Source organism: Phascolarctos cinereus, unplaced genomic scaffold (genome assembly GCF_003287225.1).
Source record: "Phascolarctos cinereus isolate Bilbo 61053 unplaced genomic scaffold, phaCin_HiC Scaffold_4;HRSCAF=312, whole genome shotgun sequence".
In the NCBI taxonomy this organism is placed as follows: Eukaryota; Metazoa; Chordata; class Mammalia; order Diprotodontia; family Phascolarctidae; genus Phascolarctos; species Phascolarctos cinereus.
This window is the reverse complement of record NW_027555847.1, coordinates 502,737,848-502,764,090: the sequence shown is the minus strand read 5'-3', so window position 1 is coordinate 502,764,090 and position 26,243 is coordinate 502,737,848. Positions and strand designations below refer to the sequence as shown.

The 26,243-nt window shown below is 37.3% G+C and overlaps 1 protein-coding gene across 4 annotated transcripts in view; it reads left to right on the top strand.

The window, feature by feature from the left end:
• The window catches only part of RBBP8 (RB binding protein 8, endonuclease), a 113,285-nt gene that overhangs the window by 15,510 nt on the left and 71,532 nt on the right, over positions 1–26,243 (top strand). Inside the window, exons 1-3 of one of the 4 annotated variants that reach the window (XM_020968714.2) lie at positions 7,797–8,159; positions 14,868–15,060; positions 22,370–22,412. In XM_020968714.2, the coding sequence (XP_020824373.1) occupies positions 14,952–15,060; positions 22,370–22,412 (152 nt within the window). In that variant the 5' untranslated portion in view covers positions 7,797–8,159; positions 14,868–14,951. Of the gene's footprint in view, positions 1–7,796; positions 8,160–14,846; positions 15,061–22,369; positions 22,413–26,243 lie in introns of those variants that run through there. The other 3 variants (XM_020968711.2, XM_020968715.2, XM_020968712.2) reach the window with 3 other exon arrangements.

Sequence of the window (26,243 nt, the reverse complement as noted above, 5' to 3'; positions counted from 1 at the left end):
TTGGTCTCAAAGACCTCACAGTCTAATGAGGGATACAATATGAGAACAATTCTGTACAAACAAGATATAAAAAGGTATATTGAAGATAATCAATAGACAGAAGGCACTAGCATTGAGGGAAGCTAGGAAAGGCCTCTTGCAAAAAGTGGGATTTTAGCTGAGACTTGAAAGAAGTAAGGAAATCCAGAAGGTGGAAATGAAGAAAACATCCTAGGCATGGGGGACAGCCAGGAAAAAGCACAGTCAGCAAATGGAGTATCTTAGGAACTTCAGAGAAGCTGCTCCTACTGGACTACAGAGTATATGGAATGGAGGGAAGTGAAGTATAAGATTAGAAAGATAGGGAGGGGCTGGGTTATCAAAGGCTTTACAACTAAACAGAAGATTTTATATATTATGATTCTGGAGATAATAGAAAGCCACTGGTGTTTAGGAGGTGACATAGTCAGACCTGCAGTTTATAAACATTGCTTTAATAGCAGAGTGAAGGATGAACTGGAGTGAGGAAAGCCTCAAGGCAGGGAGACCAGTGGAAAAGCTATTGCAATAGTCCAGGTGTGAGGTTGATAAGGGCCTACACTAGGGAGGTGGTGATGTCAGAGGAGAGAAGGGAGTGTATACAAGAGATATGGAATCAACAGGACTTGGTAACAGATTGAGATGGAAACTGAGAGTGAGGAATAGAGGACAACACCTAGTTTGCAAGCCCTACACAGTAAGAGGCAAATTAGAAAGAAGGGAGAGATTTAGGGGAAAATAATGGGGTCAGTTTTAGATATATTGAGTTTAAGATGTGCATCAGGCAGAGATTCAAGACTGGAGGTCAGGAGAAGGGTTACAGCTGGAAAAATAAATATGAGAATTATCTGTGTAGAGATGATCATTGAATCCAGAGAATTTTGCCTAAGTTCATATAACTTAGGGGGACAAATATTTCAGGTTACAAAGGAAGAGTTTTAGCTCCTTATTTTGTTACTCAAGTACCTTCCAGAAAGATAGGAGGATTTAGAGCTCCAAGCCACCTCAGGTATCATTAATTTTTTAATTAACAAGCATTTATTTTCTCCTCCTCCCATCTCTCCTCAAGTACGCAAAAAAAAATTTTAAAGAGGAAAAAAAGCCCTTTATAACAAATAAACATAGTCAAGCAAACCAAATTCCCACAGTCTCCATTTCCAAAAAATGTATGTTTCATTTTATACCTTAAGTCCATTATCTACCTCATCATCTGTCCTCTAGCATCATGATTAATCATTACATCAATCAGATTTCACAAGTTTTTTGAAGTTGGTTTTCTTTAAAATATTGATTTGTATTAATTTTTTTCCTGGTTTTTCAAGTCTAATATTTTTCCCACTAAGACCAAGGTAACATAATGTTATTTTTTAGTCTGGATCAATTTAAGAGCCCACAAGTCAGATACACTTACAAGAAAAATATGAATGGGAATATGATTTAATTTCGCCATTCAGTGCTGAACAATTCCATTGATATGGTAACTAAGAATTGAAACAAGAAGTAAATAAGACCCAGGAAGTGTTTTGATTGAATTTTGATCCCAAAATATGTTAGGAATGACAACAACATGTTGTTTCCTTAACCTTTCAGCCTGAATAATTTAATCAGGAAAAGCAAAGGGCCAATTTCTGAAACCAGGGTATAATTTTTCTTAAGCTGTTTTAGAATAGGTTGAGAGAACAAGAAATCTGTGAATATTTCCAGTATTGCATATGGAATACAAATTTTTGTCTGTGTATGTGTCTGTGAAATATCATTAGCCAAAAAGTTTTAGCTCTAGGCCAACAATGGAAAACATTAATTAGCAAGTAGCCACATTAGTTTTAAAAATATGACTTTAATATTTTAAGGACAATTTAATATCTATGATTGTTCTCATTCCACTGTTTTTGATTATAACCATTCTGTACCTTCATAGATGTACTATCCCTTATTGTGATTAATCTGATAATAATGAACCCCTCCACACTTAACTAGGCAGCTGTGCTGGTCTTCACAAAATAGTTTATCGCTGAGTTCAAATTCTTAAAGCTTTTTCAGCTTAGTGGAACTTGCTAGAGCTCACGCTTTCATGGAATGGCTTTTAAAAACTCATGATCACTTATATGCCACAATAAGAACATTCAAGGACATTAGTGAAGTTTAAGAGATTACAAATCTTTTTTTTAAACTATATTAAAAAGGCAGTGAACTTTGAAATAACGTGCTCTTGTGACTGACAATTTCAATAACTGAATCACAGAATTTGGGAATTGGAAGAGATCTCAGCAGCCATCTAGTTCACTCTGTATATGAAGGAATCCTGTCTATCTCATTCCCTAAAAGTTGTTGTCTTGAAGCCAACTTAATCTGTCTTCTTGAGTTGCCATATTTTCCTGGAACATTGGACCCAGGGTATGCAGGAGGCCCTGAACAAGTCAAGGATGAAACTGTCCTCTGAGCTGACATTATTTGTTACTTCCACTCTTAAGTGATTCTCTAACCTCTGCAGAGAGACCTCTAAAGAAGGGGAATCCATCACTTCTTGAGGCAAGCCATCTCACTTTTGGACAGCTCAAATTATACTGACAGCCAAGTGTCAGCAATTTGTTTGTCCTTGAATACTCCTCACCCTCTACACACTGTGGTAAACATTGTTTCTACAGCTTCTATTATAACATTAAATCCTGAGAGACAGCATTTAAGGGTATAGTGGGGGGGAAATGCAGGAATTGGGAGTCAGAACAACTGAGTTTGAATCTTCACTTGTTATAAAACAGTTATTTGACAATGGGCCTCAGTTTCCTCATCTGTAAATTGAGTTAGTCTAGCTGACCTCTATCGGCTCCAAATTCGTGATCCTAGAACTCATTTCCAGTTCCTTCCCCCCTGCCTCAAGCAGTTCTCCTCTTGTCTTATTTTCACTTTCTTTCTGTCTGCAATAGTGCAATTTGCCCTAGTACATAACTCGCTTTAGGACTGGTAGTTCTGTCTGGAGATAAAAGCACTCATTAGTTTCTCTTATCTTGCCCTTGGGTCATAGTCTTCTTCATACCTGGTTTGAAATCACAGGAAACAAAACCCTTGTAGTGTCTAGTTGCTCCTCCACTGAAGTCCTTCTCTGATGCTTCATCATGTTCTGGATGGGATCCTGAGCTCTCAAAGGCTGGGCAAGCCGAGGATGAGTTCTGGCAGGTCCTTCCAAGCTGGAAAAGCTGTAAGTCTGGCAGGTGACAGACTCTAACCTATTGTGGATCAACTAGCCAGGCCAAGTTTGAAGGGGAACTGTTCACTAGGCTGGCCACAAGGTGATACATTTTTTGCCTACAACACACTTCAAGACCATAAGTTAAAGTTAAAGAGGGATCCAGTCTAATAATAATGATGATGATGATAATAGTTTAAATAGTTCCTACTGTGCTAGAGCTAACATTGAGCTAAGCTTTTTATAAATATTATCTCATTTGATCCTCACAACCAACCCTGAGTTGTCATCTTTTAGCTGATTCAGTCATATCTGACTCTTTGTGACCCTATTTAGGATTTTCTTGGCAAAGATACTGAGGTAGGTACTACTATTATCCTCAATTTACATTTGAAGAAACTGAGGCAAACAGAGGTTGTGACTTACCCAGGGTCACCAAGCTAGTAAGTGTCTAAGGCCATATTTGAACTTAAGACTTCCTGACTTCAGACCTAAAGCTCTATCCACTGTACCACCTCGATGCCTCAGTCTGCTTTGGGGATGGGGGGGTGTGGGCTGTGGTGGGTGAAGAGTGGGATGCGATAAAATCCACCACAGTGAAGTCATGAATTCTTTAAGAAATGAAGTAAATGCCTAGTAGTGTGTGGTAAACAGTGAACATTCAAAATTAACTTATTGTGTGCAACCTAAATTCAGAACAGTTAGTATTTTCTGCACATATACGGACACACACACATTTATATGTATATGTACTGTTTAGTTTTAAGGTCTAAGTATTAGATTTGACTGCTTAAGTCAGGATTTTTCAATGTACCAAATGGCACACAATAATGCTAAAGCAGTAACTCCCAAACTTTCTCTGCCCCCAAGGGAACAACTGCCTACCCATGTACCCCCAAAATGATAAAGGGAGATAATATACTTCAGCTTCCTGGGAGAAGGGGGGGGGGAAAGAGAAGGGGAGCATTAAATAGTTTTAATTCCAGAGAAGGAAAACTCGTCAAGCTGAAGAACTTCAGTCATTGATCTCAATTCTAAGTTTTAACGAAAAGTCACCATAATTTACTTGCATCTTACCTGATCTACCTGTATCTTAACACTGTTGTTCTATTACCCCCCCAAAATCATTGATATCTATGAATACAGACAGAATTATCTTTTTTCATTTCTTTAATTAGCACTTCATTGTATTCATACAAGTACTTTACAGACATTTAATCAGTGGTTAAGCTATAAAACATCCCTTTGACAGAAGCCAAGAGGCAGGTTATTTAATTTGTATACCCCAAGATGGCTGGAATTATAATTCAAATCTCAGTTCACTGGATTTTTGGGGTCTATAGTTCTGGTTTCCTTGAGAAATCACTATAAAATAATTCCAACACTTTCTGATTTTTATTTGTTGATTTTTCTAGCCTACTGAAGCTCACCAAGACATAAAGTAATACAACATTCATAGAGGGCAGGCAGCTAATATTACTAGTACATGCTTTACAAATAAGAAGAGACTCTGAAGTCTGTGAGCACTGGGTTTGGAGTCAGAAGACCTAATTGCAAAGCTGGCCTTAGACCCTTACTTAGCTGTGTGACCCTGTGCAAGTAACTTAACCTCTGTTTGCTTTCAGTTTACTGTAACATGAGAATAGCACCTACCTCCCAGGGTTGTTGTAAGGATCAAATCAGTTAATAATTGTAAAGCACTTAGCACAGTGCCTAGCACCTAGTAAGCACTATATAAATGTTAGTTAGCTATTATTATATGTATAGTATTGTGCTAGGAGCTATGGAGGATGTAAATGTAATTGGATAGATGGTTCTAAGGGAATTTACAATCTGATGATTTGGACTTTAATAGGTATGAATTCTTATTTAAAGACTATAGTCCAAGTAGTCTTTGATGAGGACTTCAAGCTTCTACTTTGCCTTTTACCTTGCTTCTGGAGAGGTCACAAAAAAAGGGCTTAGAAATTGCATTTGCTTCCCCAAGCCCATATGGCCTGTAAGTTATCTTCTTCACTCTTGAAGAAAAGTTAATAAACTGCTTCTTACAATGAATTCTCAAGGAGCCCTTTTTCTTGCTGTGAAACTAGTCATATAGAATTTAGTTCCAGTTAGAGGACGGCATTACAAACCATCTTACTTAAAGATGCATAACACTTCTACTAGAGTACCTGCTAGATGTACCTCAGCTTCCCATGTTACTGTCTAAGTTAAGAGAGGGAAGAAATTATATACCCCTTTCCCAAAAGAAAAAGACTCTCTTAACTCTGCTATGTAACAACAACCTAATTAATAGTCTTTCCTTTCTTAATGTAAAGCATTTTACTCCAGTCCTCAAAAATACTTAAGATTTTAATGCTTTTCAACTTTGCTTAAGTTTAGCAAAAACAACAATTTTACATAAAGAATAAGGTAAGTATTACTTAGTCAGTATTCCTTGGCTTAATTTTGGTTATTCTTAAAGATAGAAAGCATTTTCTTCACATGCAAGGTGGGTGGAAAACATCAAAATCACTTTAAGTCAGATAAATCTTGCCATAAGTACTATAATGAAGTGAATACTTTGGACTACTACATAAGATTATTGTAACACAGTTAAAATTTTTTAGCTTTTCAAAACACACCAGCTTCCTTAAGGTTCTCAATTTTTCCTCAAATTAATTATTTCAATATGTTCTTAGCAAAATTTATTGGGTTTTGAGATACTGAAACTCTACTAGGTTCTGTTACATCAAACAACTTAATCCTTCTCTGGTCTATAGAGGTAATAATCATAGGAGATAAAAAACCAACTCAAAATTGTCAAAATGATTGTGTCCAGTACCAGATAAAGATTATCTCCTTTTAATTTTCTATTTGGTATTTGGGCTCATTTTCTCCACGTTTACGTAAAGCAATATATTAATTTAGTCGGATTACTTTCTAAAATAACTCAAACAACGTTCTGGCTAAAGCTCAAGGAAGATGGTACCCTGTAGTGAAAAAGTCAATGAATACAAAGCCCTTCAAAATTAGGCTCCAAACTGCTTTTCCAGACTTACCTAGTAATCTCTTTCACACATACCACGATCTAGGGCCAAACTGACCATCTTGGGGGTAGCTAGGTGGTGCAGTGGATAGAGCACAGGCTCTGGAGTCAGAAGGACCTCAGTTCAAATCTGTCCTCAGACATATAACACTCACTAGCTGTGTGACTCTGGGCAAGTCACTTAACCCCAATTGCCTCATATTAAAAAAAAAAAAACAAAAATGAAAGACAGATTGGCCATCTTGCTCTTTCCAACATAGGATACTTAAAGCTTTCCACAAATTGTCCTCCCAAGCCTGGAATGTACCCCTTCTTCACCTCTACTTCATAAAATCTCTAGCTTCTTCCCATGCTCACCCCAGATCATCTCAGCAGGGGGTTTTTCCTGACCACAACCACCTCATCCCCAATATATTATCTTATAGTATGTGTATAGTTTGTGTTAATTTATCATTATACATATTTTATAATTATGTATGTACATATATGTCTCTATATATATTCACACTAAGTTCGTTGAGGGCAGAGACTGTTTTCTTTTGTGTGTGTGTGTGGTTTTTTTTGGGGGGGGCAAGGGAATCGAGGTTAACTGACTTGCCCAGAGTCACACAGCTAGTAAGTGTCAAGTGTCTGAGTCCACATTTGAACTCGGGTCCTCCTGACTTCTGGCCCATTACTCTATCCACTGCGCCATCTAGCTGCCCCTTGGTTTTTATTTTGAAATTCATCCTCAAGGCCTAGCAGGGTGCTCGGTTCCTAAGAAACCCTCATGGACTGATTTAATTTGTAATCAGAAGAGCTGGGATCACAATCTGACTCTTGTCATTTACATTACACTTCTTGGGGGGGAAAAATTTTTTAAAAATTACCCTTCTTGGGGCCTCAGTTTCCTCAACTGCAAAAGCATTTGCTTCAGTTATTATGGGGAATCAAATAAGATAAAGTAGGTGCATAAAGCACTTCGCAAATCCTTTATCAAAACGCGATTCTTGTATACAAACTTTAAAACCTCTTTCAGCCCTAAGATCCTACGATTCCCATAACGCAGGGGTTCTCGCACCTTTTTTGTGCCATAAACCTCTTACAGCAGTTTGGTGAAGTCCATGCATCCCTTCTCAGAACGTCTTGGTTTTTTTTTTAAGTAGTTTAATTCATAACTGTAGGAAATGCTCAATTTCAGTTAGCGGTTAGGAGAAGTGAAAGATTCAAGTTTTGTTAAGAGTTCACATTTTTCTTTTCCATCCAAGTTCGGATATCCCCCAAGAGCTTTCCAGATTCCGGGTGACATACCCCTGCTTGGAAGGGGATTCTGCTCCCTCCCAGGCATCACCAAAATGCCTCTGCCATAGCCTACTTCCGAGCGAGCTCGAACTCCCTCACCCAAACCGTTAGCGTTGAGACGAACCACAACGGCCCGGGTACTCGCACGTCTGGGAATCCCCTTGCGGCCCGCCCGCCCTTTTATAGAGGGGCGAAGGGGCGGGGCCTGGCGCGAGCCCTGGGAACCAAGCCACTGCGAGGGGAGTACAGGGGAAGCCTGACCTCGTGACGTCTCGCGGCGTCCCCAATGAGGGGGCGGGGCCGCTTCAAGCAGGCTCTTGGCAGTTCGCACCAGCTGTCTTTCCCTCCGCCTCTTCCCCTCCCCTCCCCAAAAGCGCGGGCTGGCCCCGGGGCCGAGGTTCCGCTGGCCGGGCTCGGACGCCGGGGAAGGGGGGGAGTAAAGAGAGCGAACGCTTCAGTCCAACTCCCGGAGGGGCTCTCCTCCTTCACCGGGACCGCTCCTCGGTCCTGCAGGCGCCCAGAGATCTTCGCGTGGAGTCCGGCTGCCTCGCGTTTCTCGGGTCTTTCGGTCCCGCTTGTCCGGAGTTCCCCCCATTTCCGGTGGGGCGGTGAGAGGCCACTCCCCCTCCCCCACGAGCGCGCTCTGGGGTAAGTTGTGAGTCGGGGTTGAGGGTGCGCGGGAGTGTGCGGGGGAGGGGGCGATCGAGTGCGCGGACGTCCGCGCCGGAATCCGGGCTTATGGTTCGAAGTGACCACCAAGAGTCCACCCCCTGGTTCCACGCCTTCGTTTTCCAGATGAGGAAACTGAGGCCCAGAGAGGGGAGGGCCTGACCCTGCCCGCTCCCTAACCCCCCCGCACGTCTCGTTCCCTCCCACGCTGGCGGAGCTGGGGCGCGGGACCCAGCTGGTGCCCCAGTGGGACGGGTCGCTAGCCGGCCACCCCCGATGAATGGAGCCACTTGTCCGGAGCGGGCTTGGAAGTGACCCCAGGACGAACAGCCGGGCCAGGCGCCTTCATTCAGCCCCGCGTCCCTCCGTGTCCGCGGCGCCCGGTGCCAGGTGGAGTGGGGAGGATAGAAAGTTTGGAACAGAGGCTCTCCTGTCAGTGCTGCTTCCAGTGCAGGCTTCCTTTTTCTTTTCTTTTCCTTTTCTTGCGGTCTTGTAAAGTACAGAGATTGTCTCTTCTCTTTTTCTTCTCTTTCTTTGCACTTCTTTCCACTTCTTTTCTTCCTCTTCTTCCCCTTCCCTCTTCTCTCCCCGTTCTCCTTCCCCATCTTTTGTCTTCCCTCTGCTTTCTTTTTCTATTCCCCCTTCCCACTTCTCTTCCATTTTCTTCTCTTTCCTTCTCCCTCTCTTCTTTTCTTTCTCTTCCTCCTCCCTTCTCTTTCCTCTTCCATTTTCCTTCTCTTCTCTTCTTTCAGTTTGAATTGAATGGGATAACTCCCCTGTCTCTTTATCTAGCTCTTTATCTTTGCACTGAGCTCTAGTCCTATACAGGCTCCTCCAAAAAGTCTTAATACAGTTTTAAACAAAACTAAAAAGACTTTTGCAAAACCTTGTATTTGCATCTTTGATGGACATCTTTAGTGCCTGAATTTCAATGTGTCCTAAATCGAACTCCAAACCCTGAATGCCTTTGGAACTGCTTTGTCTAGTTAATTGCCAAGTCCTATAGATTCTGTCTTACCAGAATCTGTAGAAACAGTTCCTCTCCCTAACCACAAAAATTGCTACTGCCTTAGTTCAAGGCAACCCTTCCCCACCTTTACCTTTCTCATGGACTGTTGCAGTAAGTTTCCTAACTAGTCTCTCTGCTTTCATTCTCTCACCTCTTTATAACACCTCTTATACATTTGCTAAAAAGACCCTCCTAATGCATTGGTCTGGTTTTGTCATTCCCTTTTGCCTGTAGGATAAAATACAAACTCATTTACCTAGTATTTAAAGATCTCTAGATTCTGATTCCTTTCCTAGATTCTGTCTTTCCTATTTTATTTCATTCTACTCCTATTTACTCACATTTAAGTGCTCCAGTCCTCCATATGCATAGACTGCTCCCCATGTCTAGAATACAAGAATCTATAGATTTCTTGTTCACATCTTCCTCTTTCAAGTTGCACTCAGCTCAGGTGCCACCTCTGTGAAGTGTTCTTTACTTAACACGTCCCAGCCCTCAAAAGTCATCTGTTTCTACAATTTTTTTAGCACTTTCTCTAGATCTTTCATGTAAAATTTAGTGTTAGAAGAGATCTTGGAGATTTAGTCCAATCCTCATTTTACAAATGATTACGCCCAGGCCTAGAGAAGGAAACAACTTGCCCAAATACGCATAGCTACTAACCAGCAGAGCTGGAATTTAAACTGAGATGTGCTAACTCCAAATCTAGTACTTTATAAAACTTATGTGTGTGTGTGTGTTTTGTATACAATATAAAGGGTTTATCAGGTATTACATATGCAAATATGTATGTACACACACATACATATGATTTATAAAGTCCTTTACCAAAAACAATCCTGCAGTGTAATCCAACTATGTATGGTAGGAACAGTGCTGGATCAGTCAGAGGTCTTGAATTCAAATCTTGGCTCTTCTACTACTTTCTGTGTGATCTTGAGTAGATCATTTGACTTCTTTGACTTTTATTGTCCTTAGTAATTACATAAGAGTGTTAGACTAGGTGACCTCAAAGATCCCATCCATCCCCAAATCTATGAAACTCTGGTCCCCATTTTACAGATGAGTAAACTGACACTCAAGTGACTTGATTGTGGTTGCATAGCTAGTAAAAATGTTGGAGCTGGAATGGAACACAACTCTCATAACTGCAAGCCTTAACACCCTTCATCACATCAAACTGTCGCTAGAGTGCAGGGTAAGGGGTAAGTATCATGTACACAGATTGTTATTGTGTATGGCTTATCTATCACATTAAATTGTAAGTTCCTCAAGGACTGAGACTTTCTTTTGTCTTTGTTGTATCCTTAGCATCACTGCTTTGCCACATAGTGGGTTGTTAACATATTGGCTTAATTGATAAGGTTCATAATTAATTTTACACTTAAGATAACAGATTAACACTGTTCTAGGGAGTACAAAAGTATAAGACACAGTACTTGTCCCATGAGGAATTTAAAATTTAGTTGAGAGGGACGCCACACATGTTAAAATACCTAAAAGAATTTGACAGGATAAATGCTATAGAAATTCAGGATAGGAATGGATCACTGCAAGTTAGAATTTCCATGTCATAAGTTCATAGGATCATAGATTTTAGAGCTGAAAGGGAGCATGGAGACGTATTGATAAAGGATTTTAGAATTTTATGAAAATAAAATAGGCTATGTTACAGAGAAGAGTATATAATTATGTCTTTTCTGTAGGACTACTCCTGTAAAATGAATAGCTCCATTTTATAAACTGGAGGAGGCCTAAAGGATAGGTGGGAGATGCTACATTTTTGTCACTCATGCCTGTTTTTCTTTTCTGAAAGCCAAGGGCTGTATTAAAGCAGTACATTGTTTCACAGTTTATCTTTTCAGTTCTGTTGTTCTTAAAAGTATGTTGTATCTTTCAGAGATACTTAGTAAATATTAATCTGTATTTATTGCCAAGTACAGAAATTTTGTTGTAGAGAATTAGATCTAACAGCCTATTTAGAGTGTTTGCTTTTGTTTTCTTTTCTGTTTTTGCTTGCCTTTGAACATTTCACAGAGTCCAATTTTAGTCTCTGTGTTACACTGATCCCCAGGTCATACTCCCCTACTTTCTTGGCTAGTTTGGTGCCTGGTTCACAATATTCATTTCTTTCCCAACTCCTGTTCTTCTACTAGGGGACTTGAATATCCACAAATATTCCATCCTCTCAATTCTTCAGTCTCAAGTCCAATGACTCACTTTTTTACCTCAGCCAATTATAGGGGTGGATCAGAAACTAGAACTCACTATCTATCCTCACGTACTCCAGTTCCCAAATTAGAACCTTTGACATTCCCCTGACCATAATTCCATATGCCTCCATCCTTCCCAAATGTATTCTCCTTTAAGATCTCCAGAAATTATTCTCCTTCAGTCCCTCCATCCCTCAGTATTTTCTTAGGCTGTTAACCCTGCTCTGATTTCCGTTTTCTCCCTTTGTAATCTCTATCAAATAGTTAACCTTTTCAGCTATACAGTGTTCTCTGTTCTTGGATTGTCTTGTCCTGTTGCCACTTACCCTTGCCAGACCTTAGCCTTGCATACCTCTTATCATCTAACTCTTCTGCTGTTATTGAGGAGCTGCTGAACACCACTGTAGAAATATAGAAATTCTCAGCCATGCTGATTGACTATATACATTATCATATCTAACCTCAACTGGATCCTCCCTTTGACAAGGCAGTACTTTTATTCCTCCCTAATTGATTTCCCTTTTCATTCCACTCAGAAGCTATTTCAAACCTCTTCCCTCCTCAAGCCTCCTATACCTTCCCCTCTTTCTCAGCTGAGGGCTTTTCTTTTTCTTTTTTTGCTTTTTGGTGAGGCAGTTGGGGTTAAGCCCAGGGTCAAGGCCTTTCTTTTTCAATAAGAAAATAGAGACTATTCAATTTGAACTCCTGTTTCTCCCATTTACTTAATCTGAAAGTGCCTTGGTATCACCTCACATTCTCTCCTCTTTTACTTTCCTCGTTTCTGGCAGAGATGTGGCCCTTGTTGCCAAGATCAACTACTCTAGGGGCAGCTAGGTGGTGCAGTAGATAGAGCACCAGCCCTGAAGTCAGAAGGACCTGAGTTCAAATATGGCCTCAGAGCAGACACTTGACACTTACTAGCTGTGTGACCCTGGGCAAGTCACTTAACCCCCAATTGCCTAACAAAACAAACAAACAAACAAAAAAGACCAACTACTCTACATGTGTACTTGATCCTATCCCTTTTCTTCTAGTAGATATCCTTGATCCTCCCTGCTCTGCAATCTCTCTCACCTCTATTTCCACTGATTTCTTCCCTACTACCCTCAAACATGCCAGAGTCTAATCTCATCCTGAAAAAACCTTCACTATACTCTTCCATTCTCCTCAAGCTTTTGTTCTCTACCTTACCTCCCCTTTTGACCCAAGCTCCTTGTAAGAACTGTCCATACTCTCCACTTTTCTCTGCTGTCACTCTTCAACCCTTACTTCATGACCCATCACTTAACTGAAATTGCTCTTTTGAAGTTTTCTTTGATCTCTTAATTGCCAAATCTGGTGGTCCTTTCTCAGTCCTTATCCTTCTTGACCTCTGCTGTATTTGACACTAATGAACTCCTTGAGCAGGGACCTTTTTTTCCCCCATTTTTATGTCTTCATTGTTTAGCATGATGGTTGGGACTACCTAGTAAACTTGTTAACTGACTTGTCATACCCCTCCTCTGTCTATTTTGCTGGATCATAATCCTTATCATGCCCCCTAACTGTGGATACTCTCTCAGATTCTGTCCTAAATTCCTTTAACCCCCTAAAATTCCTTAAGTTTGATAATCATGTCTCTGCTTGTAACTCAAAATCAGTCCCTGTCTCTCCCCTGACTTTTAGTACCGTGTCACCAGTTGCCTATTGGGTATTTCAAACTGGATACCCCAGAAGCATCTTAAATTCAGCATGTCTAAAACTGAATTCATATTTCCCCGTAAACCCTACCCTCTTCCAAATTTCTTTATATTTATCCCAGGCATTGCCGTCTTTCCAGTCTCACTTATGCAGAGCTTTGGCGTTACCTTGAACTTGTCACTCTCCCTCACCCAACACATCCAGACAACATCTTTCGCATCCATCCTCTTGTCACCACTTACACAGGTCCCATCTTAGTCTAGGCCCTCCTTGTGTCTTGCCTCAGATGCCTGGAATGCATCCGTCCTAATGAAGTACTCTTATTTAAAGAGAAGTACTTGTGGCTCAAAGGCTTCTGCATGAAGCCTTTTCTAATTATCCCAATTTCTTGTGTGTTCCTTCCCAAACTACTTTGAATATATTTGTATTTGTTTACTTTATATTTAGGTTATATGTGTTTGTAGATGTGATTGTCTTTCCCCATTCGAATGTAAACTTTGATTAATAAAATACTTATAGATTCCTTGATTGGATAACACCTTTACTAGAAGATTTAACTTTGTTTAATGGGAGACTCAAATCAATTTCTTGTTCATCTAGGGCAAGGAGTTTCTTGTAGGAGATGATATTCAAACTTCTAAAATGAGACTTGGCAAATTATCAGTAGATTTGTTATGTGTGTAATGTTCTGATGGTGACTAGTTCATAGTATTTATTTGATGACCTTTTTTCAGCTTGGTAACTAATAATTCAAAATATTTATTAGTCTTGAGAAACTTCTATAAGTATCTTTCTGCAGGTACACAGATAGAGAAACACACTTTGCTGCACCTCTAAACATTAACTACCTTTAAAATTCTTGGTTGATAAACTTATTTGTATAGCCCTTTTCAGTTTCATATATGTTTGATCTGTCACTTTTGTTCTCCCATTTTACGAAGAGAAAATGCAGTCAGATAACTGAAATGATAATATAGCTTTAACTTAAAGTTTATGTATTCAGTCTGCTGAGCATTTGAAGTCAGGGAAGACCTGAAAGAAGAAGCTGCTTAGGGCACTTAGTAGTATGTGACTCTGGAAAGTTTCTTTACCTACCTGAACAGAGTTTCCTTATCTGTAAAATGAAAATAGTATAGGAATCATCCTCTCTAGGTGTTATGAGGATTAAATGAGATAATATATGCAAAGCTCTTCGAAAACCTGAAAGCACTGTTTTTAAAAGTTAGCACTTTCTCTGCACATATGTATATGGAGTGGAGGAGGAGATGTGTGTTTATATGTATGTCTTGTATATCTTCATGTTGAGATGATTGTCCCCATAATTAAGGATTTTCATAGAATATGTCCAAGTTTCTATCCAGTGTTTTGTTAGTTCGTGTATCAATCCCAAATATGTAAGTAGCCACTTCCTCTGTACTAAAGAAAAGTTGACTGGATGTGATAGAAAAAGCAAAAGAATATAGTCAAATATATATTGGCCATATGTGACTTAGAATCTTTCAGTCAAAATGTCTTTAATTTAGCATAATTTCTACAAAAGTTCTATTCTTGTGAAAATAAAACGATTACCTGAAAACTATTTTAATTTAATTCAAAACCAAATTCCTGGAGTTGTGGTGTCATCCCACCTATCTCCACCTTTCACACTTTTAAGGTGATTAATTATACATAAATTTAAAAACAAACAAACAAAACCCACGTAGTTCTTTTTCATGCATAATTGCAAGTCACACATTGATAAAGTGTTGTCATCTGTCATCACAGGTGTCCCAACTGTCTTCACAGAAACAAGTCCATAAATATATAATGTGACAGCAAGGTGAAGAGAGTACATCAGGTAAACAGAAGATTGGGAACAGAGAAAACAAGATGAGTGTTCCTGCAAGTAGTTGTGGTAGCCCCAGTTCTGCAGAAACAGTCAGTGATTTCAAAGATCTCTGGGCAAAACTGAAGGAGTGTCATGACAAAGAAGTACAAGGTAATTTTTTTTCAATGTTGTTTTACCTTTCTTAAGCAATGATATTATAAAGATACATATCAGATAAAAAAGAACTGAATTTGGCTGAGTCTAGAAAAAGTTACTTTTTGAATGCCACAGAGATCTGATCACTTTACTAGGGGTAATTAACTTCAGTTGACCGTTTGTGCTCCATTTTGATTGCAATTAAATTAGCTTTGGTCTACAAACAACCACATTTGTATTCATGAATAATTGTGTGTTAAGTAGACTTGTTTGTCTCTTTTAGCTCTAAAATTCTTAGATTGTAATGCATTTATTGCTGGAATGTCACTGAAACCTGAACCATTATAATATGAGATTCATTATAAAATCTGTCAGTTTTAGAGCCTGTTCAAGGCAGTTCAGTTATTTGAAGGACTTTATGGCATAGCCTCAACCTTAAAATAACTTGATGAGACCCTTATACTATTACTGCAAGCTCTAGCATTATTCTTTAGCTTGTTTTGGATTTTCCTATGATTTTTAGTTTCGTTAGGATTACTTTTTAGTGGAAAATGTTTCATATAAAATATATTATAAATCCAGTCAGGTAGTAACTTTTAAAATTGTTAATTTGGCTTTTAAAGTTAAATTTCAGTTTTTTTACCTCTCGAATATATGCTCACAAAGTAATATAATTAGAGTTCTGTACTTTACTGGACTTCATTATTCCTTTGAAATTTTAGGTAATATGAATGACAACACACTAAATAAAGCTTAAGAGTGCCATTGATACTGTTTTGCTTCTTTTTTAGAAAAATTGATTTGCCTATTACCTTGTGACAGTTAATGAATTAGCTTTAAATAGTTTTTCTGCATCAATATGAAAGTCTTGTCATGTGTCCCTTTCTTGCATTGGTGGTTAAATGATGTAAGATACTTGAGTTTGGGGGAATACATCAATTAAAAGTTCTTAGAGCTAGATCTGGAAGATTAGTGAAGGAAAATTATAGAGAAGCTCCAGTTGTCCCATCTACAGTATTTTTTTATGAAAATATTTTTCACTTTAAGTTTAGACTAAACAGACATTTAGGTAAGGCCATTAGTATAAAGAAGCAATTTTCACAATCTACCAAATAACTGTACCAACCCCCGAACCTCCATCTCCCATTCTTGGGAGGAGCTTTTCTAGAGAATGTTTACTTGTGGTTACAGTATGGGTAAATCAAGTAGAGCAGCACTAAGTTTGAACTACAGTAGTGTTAATATATATTTTTAAAACTTTATATTCCTTTGTGATCTGGAAGTGAAATAAGGTAACCTTTTAAATTAATATAGTTTGAGTTAGAGCAGTTAGGAGTCAAAAAGACCTGGATTCAAATCTAACCTCAGACACTAGCTGGGTGACCCTGGGCAAATTATTTAGCGTCTGCCTGCCCCAGTTTTCTCAACTGTAAAATAATTGCCCATCCCTCCCAGGGTTGTTGTGAAGATCAAATGAGAATATTTGTAAAGCACAGTGCCTGGCATATGGATGCTTGATAAATCCTTGTTTCCTTTTCTTCCTTCCTCAGTACTGCATGTTACCAAGAACATCTGTGACAGAAAAATTAACATTTTACCAGATTTTATTTATGAATATTTTAAAATATTCATCAGTTAATCTTACGTTTATAACCAATAGGTTTAAGAGCTTTATTTTATTTGCGTTACCTTTAGGGATCCTGTGGCATTTGGTAGATTTTCTTGAATGCTAGTTTTTTGTTTGTTTTTTAATGCTCATCAGAAATCAGCAAACTTAAAAATTGTTTATCCAGATAGACTCAGGGCAACTTCATTAAAAACTCTGTTTAAAACTAGGACTTTTCAGATACTTAACTTGGTGTTGATAATTTTTCAATAACATTGCCTTTTTTTAATCACATTTTTTGTTTGAGATTCCTTATCTTCGAATAACTCACCTTTTAAGGAATATGACAGTCTCATGAGGAAAAAAAGCAGTATAATTCTTTATAATGCAGCTTGCTTTTTTATATCCTCTAGGTAATAAATTATACAATTGTTGCAAATACTCTAATCAGTCATAGTGCCATCATTAGTTAGGTTCCTACAAAAAATTTCCAAGGGAGATCCATCTGGCAGCTCATGGCTTGTTTGCCTACCATGAATAATAAAGAAAAAGGGAAAAATTCTGTAGTTTAATGTACAAAATGTCTTTCCTTTCCCATTTATTTGGTGGTATTTCACAGATTCCTAAAACTTTTAAATGCTAATTTAAAGTTCATTTAAAAACATACTTTAGGTGGGGTCAGTCACATTTGCCAGCAGGCAGACCTTTTCATGCTTAGCCCTTTGTCAGTATTTCTCATCCAAAACTTTTGTATAAAATTAGATCCTCTGACTATGTGATAACATCAAAGACATGCCTGAAGGATAGTTAATTTTTTAAGAAGGTGGAGATCCTCTTATAGAACTAGTATAAGAGGCTATTTGAGAGACATCAAACATGGACTTGCCTGGACTGTATTTGTTTTGAAGTTTATAAATAGAGATGAAAATTGACTAAATTCTTTTAAATCTAGGTGTCAGCAAAAAGCAAGTTTTTATGAATAGTGGTACCTGAAGAAGATGGCATTTTCATTTGAACATTCTGTCCACAGATAAATATTTATATGCACTCAAACACCTTCCCATATGTATCCAAAGGCAAAATTTGGTCAAGCGGGTATTTATTACTTTATTGTGCCATTTCACAGTGTAATTATGGTTGGAGATTTTCTCTTAAGAATTGTTTTCATCCTATATATGTTCATAGGACATGAAAACAGGTTTTCATAAATGAAGTTTTTGCTTTAGGACTTTCAGATAAATTATTTCATACTCAAGAAAGTATATACTTACCACAGTGTGTTTTATGATTTTATTGTACCAGATGTTATGTAAGTATAAACACCATACAGAATGTTGTTATTTATTTAGCTTTTATATTTTAGAAATGTGTTATGAAGATTTTAATTTGTTCAGAGTTGATAGAAATTATGTTTTGAAGTTTCCTAATTTTTCTTGATGAATAACCTTTTAGGTAGTCTTGGATTCCTTTTCCTTTCTATATTTATTCTTATTTGTCTAATTACTTTCAGGTGCAAGATGCATTAATGAATTAGAATTTAGAAAATACTATTTCCCCGATTCATTATTGTTACAAATATATATCTTGTGGATGCTCAGTTCAGTTGTTTTCTTATACCTTAGTAAAAGTATTTTCCACAGCTTGCAAGTATGCTTAGGACCTTTTCAGTCTTATCTTGCTCCTAAAAGAACAGACATAATGCACTTAGTTTCTTAAGAATGTCTGTATTTATTTTATCAGTCACATTAATATTCACAAACAATGATGTGAGATGAGGACTAAAAATAAAGAGAAATAACATACAGTTTCTGTCTATAACTTCAGAGTCTATTGTGTGGGTCTTCTGTAATTTCCTATGATTTCACTACAGTTTGCCAAAGTACAGAATAGCATTCTAGAAATTTTTATGAACACTTAAAAGAGAGGTATTATGTCTTTAGTGTAGTATTGAAATCTTTCTAAGCAGAATGATAGTTAAATTTCAAGGATAATTAATTGTAGCTTCCCATAATATGCCAGTATTTCCACAGTGACAAGAATGTGACCTTATTCTTTTTTGTTCTGTTAATGGATATCAGTAAATTTAAAATTTTTAATTTCACATAGATGAAGCTGTCCATATTTAATCATTTATTTGAGATTAAGCTATGTATTTGTATGTCATAAATATGGGCAAACAATGTACATTTAAAAATTTTAACTTTGAAATTTCTATCCACCGAAGGAACACTAGCAACATTATTAATCTTCAAAGTCAAAAAGATGATCTGCCTCAAATTAATCTATTATTAAGAGGGAAGTGATTTTATGAACATATTAGATATTTGGACAATCACAAATCTTTTTAAATGTCCCGGTTGCATATAGTTTGATCTTGTAGTCAAGTGATTTTGATCATTCAGTCCACTTAAATATTTTGGGGGAAGATTGAGGGCATAAAAATGGGAATTAGGGTCAAATTCTTAACACTTTTTTGAATAACAAACAATTCCTGCTACATTGCTGGATTCTTGTTTAAACTTAATTTGTTTGTATTTTAAGCATACATCTATTCACCTAATGCTTAATCAGTCCTGTTGCTGCTGAATTCAGATGCCAGTGAGGGGGGATAGTGTTACTGGTAGCATGATGTTTGGCCTTCTGAGCAGTGCCTCTTGAACTGGTGGCTCAGGTTGCCACTGTTACAATTCCAAATACTTGGCTGAACAGAATGCCTGTTCATACAAGAGCTGCATTGTTGTACAGCCTCATTCCTTCCGATGGGTGTGGAGCAGGATTAAAGTACACTTTATAGGGGTTCTAATTGCAGATGCCTAATTGACTTGATGAATAGCAAGCACTTTAAAAAAAAACACAAACCTCTGTTTCTGGACTGATCTGCATGACAGAACAAATGTCTCACAGGTGTTGAATGCTTATAAGATAAAAGAGTAGTCTTTCCATATTTCCCAAGAATTTTCTTTTGAAGTCTATACAGATTTTTGTATCTCATTGTTACCTTTCTTTTTGAAATAGTCCTTGGCACGAATCCATTTTATCTTTGGCTCCACCTTCCTTTTTTAAATACAAGTCTGAATTTCAGAGGGTCGGCCAAAACAAAAAGCCAAGGAAATCTTGTCAACAAGTAAATTTTCATGTAATCATTCTTTGGAAGGGGAAAAGAGTGAGAAGAAAGATTGCTAATTCCAAATACTGCCCTAACAAGGTCATGTATTGGTGGTGATTCTTCAAGATTAAATTAGTTAGTATGTTGTAAACCCCTAATTTGAAGGGCTTATGAATTTATCACTATTACCTAGGAAAAAGGAAAAAAATGTTTTCAATTCATAAAATTCTACTTCGTCATGGAGAACAAACAAGAAAAATGTGAAAGAAATGTATGTTATCTCTAAGTGGTATCTCAGTCTACCCTCTGAGGAAGTGTTATAGCCAAGAGTATTAACATTAATTTTGTTTCCAAGGATGTTATTTTTTTCCTTTCTTTTCTTTCTTTTTTTTTTAAGGCAATTGGGGCTAAGCGACTTGCCCAGGGTCACACAGCTAGTAAGTGTTTGGTGTGAGGCTAGATTTGAACTCAGGTCCTCCTGACTTCAGGGTCAGTGCTCTGTCTATCCACTGTGCCACCTAGCTATCCCCTCAAGGATGTTAACTTTTCCACAAGATTAAGTTTCACAGTTTATGAATAAATTGTTGACAGTTTGGAGCACCAGAGAAATGTGACCACTGTATCGGTATCTGTGTGAAATATACTCAATTTCCATACTACTACCAGGGAGAAAAATAGCTTAATAGTTTTAAAAAAACCAAACACTAGGACGAGAAAGAAGAGTTTGGATGCATACAGAAAGTTGGGATCAGCTGGTTGTGCACACCTTCTAATGGGGAGTGGGGGCAGAATGGCAGCAAGGCTGATAGATTGCTTGAATTTTGGAGTTCTGAGTTGTAGTAGGACCAAGGTTGATCCAGTGTCCACACTGTCTGCTACCAGTAGAGTGTGCTCCCTGGAGCAGGGGGCCACCATACTGTCCAAGGAGAGTTGAACCAGCCAGGATCAAAAACAGAACAAGTTAAAGCTTCCATGTTGCTCAGCAAGGGGATTGGCCTGTGACTAATGTGCTTCAAGCCTGGATGAAAATGGGGTCTAGTCTCAAAAAAAAAAACAACCCAGATAAACAAAAACCCCACTTAGGAATTTGACATTATTATTTTAGCAGTTAATGATGGAACTAGCAGTGAGAAACTTTAAATTTAACATAGTCTTTAAAAGATTGAGTAGCTAATTTTTTGTCATACAATTGTATTGATGATGCTATTATAAATTCCCATTAATAACATGAAAAGCTTTTCTAAAATAATAATTTAAGTAGAATTATAAAGACAGAAGAAACCTGAAATCATTTGGTCTGACCCCTACCAATTTATACCTAAACAATGACTTTTTTTTTAACAGCATCCACAATATGTGCCTAATTGTCCAGCCCCTTTATGAGGACCTTTAAGGAGGGCAAACTCACTATTCCCTGAGGCAATCTGTTTCATTTTTTAATAGCTGTAGCTATTGGAAAGTGTTTACTTATGTAATAAAGGAAAGTTGCTTCCTTACACTTCCATCCATTAGTGCTAATTCTGTCTTCTGTGGCCAGAGTATATGAAAACCATTTTTTGTTTTGTTTTGTTTTGTTTTTCCTTTTGGCTAGGCAGTGGGGTTAAGTGACTTGCCCCAGCATCACATAGCTAGTATGTGTTATGTGTCTGAGGCCGAATTTGATTTGAACTCAGGTCCTCCTGAATCCAGGGCTGGTACTCTATCCACTGTGCCACCTAGCTGCCCCAAAAACCAATTTTTTTTTAAAATAGGAAAATCATTTATCACAAAAAGTAATGAAATTGGATTCAAGAAACTTTTAGTAGCTTTGTCTTTACCTGCTATTCCTCTTCCTATCAACATAATTCCTTCATAAAAGCTGTCGAAGACCCAGGCTATTTACCTGCTTTGTGACTTTCCCTATCAGGGGCTTAGGCCAAGGATAAAGGCATAAGATCCCTAGCATGTCTTATTCTGTTTCATATACCAAACTGTGTCCATTTCAGTGGTTCTCATTAATGAAATTATAAATACATAAAAAGATGCTTATTCAGATACGAATGTTAGATTAAATAACTTGGTTAAATAACTTTTATGTGTTGAAAAAATGAAAAATAGGATTTGTAGGTCCTGGAGATGATGCTATCAGAGAAATCATGTCGTAACACTAACAATTCGTATAACATATGCAGGTATATATGTGTATGTACATACTTAAACAAAACCTAAAATCATTAAACCTGAAACTTCTGTTAAGAGTAAATTACATATGGAGGCTTTTTAAAAAAACTGTATAGTTATCATGTCATGAGCTGAAAGGAATAATTTAGTTAGTGGACCTCAGCATCGTAGACATTAGTATAACCTATATCAAATTGCTTTCTTTCTCAGTGAGGGGGGAGCAAAGGGAAGGAGAGAATTTGGAACTCAAAAATTTAAAAAACAAATGTTGAAAATTGTTTTTACATGTAAGCAGGAAAAAAATAAAATATTCCATTTTAAAAACAAGCATAATAGATTTTAGGGGAAATGTTATTTCCTTCTTATTAATGCTATCATTATTCAAATACCAGACTGAAGTTGTGAAATATATCAGTAAATTACAGCTGTTCTTTTTTCCCCCTACTTTTCAGCCTTACAGATCAAAGTAACCAAACTGAAAAAGGAACGGATTTTGTAAGTATCTGTAATGTAACATCAGTATTTTTGCTTAAAAAGAAAATGGTATTTTATTTTTCTCATAGTCACCTATAATTTTTGAGCTGGAAAAAAAATTTATCTGATTCAGTTACTTCATCTTACATATAGGCAAACTTAAGCACAGAGTGTTGCCTACCCATGATCATATGACTAGTTAGTAGCAGAGGTGGCATTAGAAGCCTGTCTCCTGACTTCCAGTCCAGTATTCTTTCCATTATACCATACTGGCATGGGCCTTTAGGGGTGAGGAGGGGAGAGAAAAATTGATTTCTAAAAATGTATTCAAATAAAACTTAGTATTCACAAATGTAACATAAATTTTTAGAAGGCGAATTTTAATTTTGCTTTTTTTTAACTAATCATTTTAGATGATATTATAATTATCCAGTTCTTTTTTGTTTGTTTGTTTGTTTTTGTTTTGGTGAGTCAATTGGGGTTAAGTGACTTGTCTAGGGTCACACAGCTAGTAAGTGTTAAGTGTCTGAGGCTGGATTTGAACTCAGGTCCTCCTGACTCCAAGGCCAGAGCTCTATTCACTGTGCCACCTAGCTGCCCGTAACCAGTTCTTCAAATTATAAACAGCTACTGCATAAATGGAGGCAGCTAAGTGGCTCAGTAGATAGAGCATTGGGCCTGGAGTCAGGAAGACCTGAGTTCAAATGTGGCCTCAGGTACTTACTAGCTATGGGACCCTGGGCAAGTCATTTCTGTTTGTGATATACTATAGAAGGAAATGGCAAATCACTCCAGTATCTTTGCCAAGAAAACTCCATGCACAGTGGTTTGAATTGAATGCCCTTTTTATCTTCTAATATCTTAATATATATTATAATCATGTTATAGGCAGGTTTAGGCTTAGTACCAGCACTTACGCTATACCCTAACGGTGAGATCATTTCTTCTCACTATATTTTGTGTCAGGTGGCTTCAATTCCTCCTTTTCTTTTAAACAGTCAAGGATGTGGTAAAAAGCTAGAATTGTTGGACACATACCTGGGAGCACTTAAATTTTACCTATTTTTATCTGAAAATGAATGTAAAAAGAAATACTTTCCTTCTCATAGGTTAGGCTAAGTTTTTGGCTAGCCCCTTAGAATCTATTTGTAACATGCCAAACTTGAAATTCTTTAAAGTCACGTACAGTATAATAGGGGAGTCAAAACTGAAGCAATGTGTAAGCAATATAGATTGAGCTGATTGACTGAAATTGACAGTTGGGCATTTCAAATCAGTTTTTATTAGAGTATGACTAAAAACAGCTTTTATAGATGCTATAGAACACTTTATTTAACTTATGTATCCATATATCCTATTTCCTTATGAAGTTCTGCTACAAGAGACAACCCCTAATTCTCAGATTCCTTCACTTCTAGAGAAGCTTCCAACAGGTTTCTCCTGAAGAGAAGAGTCAAGATGGGGTACACAAGCCACATTTTTGTAACCCTCAGTTTTGGGATAAACTCAGTGAGTATTCATTGTACTTCTTACACAATGGCTCCCACTTAGGCAATACTGAATTATCAACATGATCACAGTATAGGGAATGAGCATATATTTCCTGCTTTTTTTGTGGAAAGTTACTGCAAGGAACTGCAGTGAACTTAAATCTACAGCCAGACCTTGTCTTTGTGTTGTTGTTCAGTCATTTTCAATAGTGACCCTGTTTGGGCTTTCTTGGCAAAGATGCTAGAGTGGTTTGCCATTTCCTTCTCCAGCTCATTTTACAGATGAGGAAACTGAGGCAAACAGGGTTAAGTTGATTTGTCCAGGGTCATACAGCTAGTAATTATCTGAGGATACATTTGAGTTCATGAAGATGAGTCTTCCTGACTCCAGGCCCAGCTCTTTATCCTCTGCACTTCCTAGCTGTCTTTATGTTTAAGAGTTATCTGCATGGTTATAGGGTTTGGATTTCTTAAAAAGTCAATCAAAGGCTAAAATCAAGTAGTACTCATTTTTGATTGCATCATTAAAATTTCTTACTACCTATTTGTTCCCTGGTTTTATGAGGTTTATAACGATTTTGTCCATTGAAAATTCCAAGGTAAAATGTATGTTTTGCTTTCAGAAAAAGATAGGCATTTTTGTTAATGGTAAAGAATTTTTTCTGAAGTGTTTTTAGAAAGAATAGTTTTCTGTTTTAGAATTATAAAGTTTACTTATGTTGTTCATTTCATACTCAGAATAGCCTGAATAGTGAATATATTTGATTTAGTTTCTACTGGTTTTTTAATCATCTCTAGAAGATGAGTATTATCTGTTTGTGACTTAATACATACCAAACTAAATAGCTAAATTATTGTTCACTGGAATCATTCTACAAGCCTCTCATTGTATGTGTAATAGCCTTATATAGGAGGTCTTGTTCCTTCTGACTCTTTTGAATACCTAAGGTTTAATGTTTCAGAGTTGATAACTAGTTGGACAATAAGTCCCTTATGCTGTAGTTTCATTCAACATTGAAGCTAATGATCTTGTAAATGCTGGGTCATAGACCATTCATTAGGAATACAACCTTCAGAGCCAAAATGTCAGTCATTTTGGTCAAGTAGTATTTGAATTTGCAAGGTGATTGTAAATTTTAAGTTATATTCCCTACCAAAATGTTTTTCAAAAGAAGCTGAAGTTTTACAGCAAAGGATACTTAAAGTAAGCCTAGCAATAACATGTATATGTTACTTGTTGAGGAATTAAATGTTTAAAACAATACTTCCATAAACCTGAAATATTAACAGTGAATATTAAGTTTTGATATTGTCATAATCACAGAATTGTGGAAGTTTAGAGTTGGAAGGGACACCAGCGTCCATCTAGTCCAGCTCTTACCTGATCAGAAATCTCCACAATATATACCCTATACATGGGGGGGTCTTTCAGCCTTTGCTTGAAGACCTCAAATTAGGGAGGACCCATTACCTTCAAGATAATCCAAGTATGCTTTTGGATAGTTCTTATTGTTAGGAACTTTTTATTTATATCAGGCCTAAATTCACATTTTCACAATGTCTACTCATTTGTTTCTAGTTATGATGAAAACAGAACAAATCTATTTTCTCTTCCACATGGTAGCCCTTCATGTATTTGAAGACTGCTGTCATGTTCCCTTTAGTTGTCTTCTTCAGGCTAAATATTCCCAATTTCTGCACTAGTTATATATCATAATCTTAAGCTCCTTCACTATTCTGGTGGTTCTCCCCTGCACACTCTCCAGCTAGTTAATGTCTTTCTTAAATTGTGATACTTAACGACTGAACAAAATATTCTAGATGTAGTCTGACTAGGGCAGAATAAAATTAAACTGTTACCTCTTGATTCCTGGATACTAGATCTCGCAGGACAGCTTAAAATCACTTTGTTGATCAGAGTGAGCTCCAAATCTACCAAAATTCCCATATATTTCAGACACGCTCTTGTCTAGCCTTATCTTCTCTCTCTTGAACTTGTGAACTTGACTTTCTAAATGTAAGAGTACATTTATCCTTATTGAATTTCATTTTATTCCGTGTCCTGTGTTTGAACCTATCAAAGAGCTCTCTGAATCCTGTCTCCCAGTTGTGTGTCACCTGCAGGTATGATAAACATTCTGACTTTATCCAGATGATTAAATAAAAACATTAAATAACATAAGACCAAACATGAAACCCTAGAAGGCATGCTGCTGGAGATTACCTTTTTACTTCCTACTTCTTACCACTTTATCAGAATGAAATTATTTTCACTTGCAGATAGATGCTTATTTGTAATTAAAAATTAGGTAACTAAAATTTTTGAATTTTATAAACAAAATGCTAATGTGTATTTCCCTGA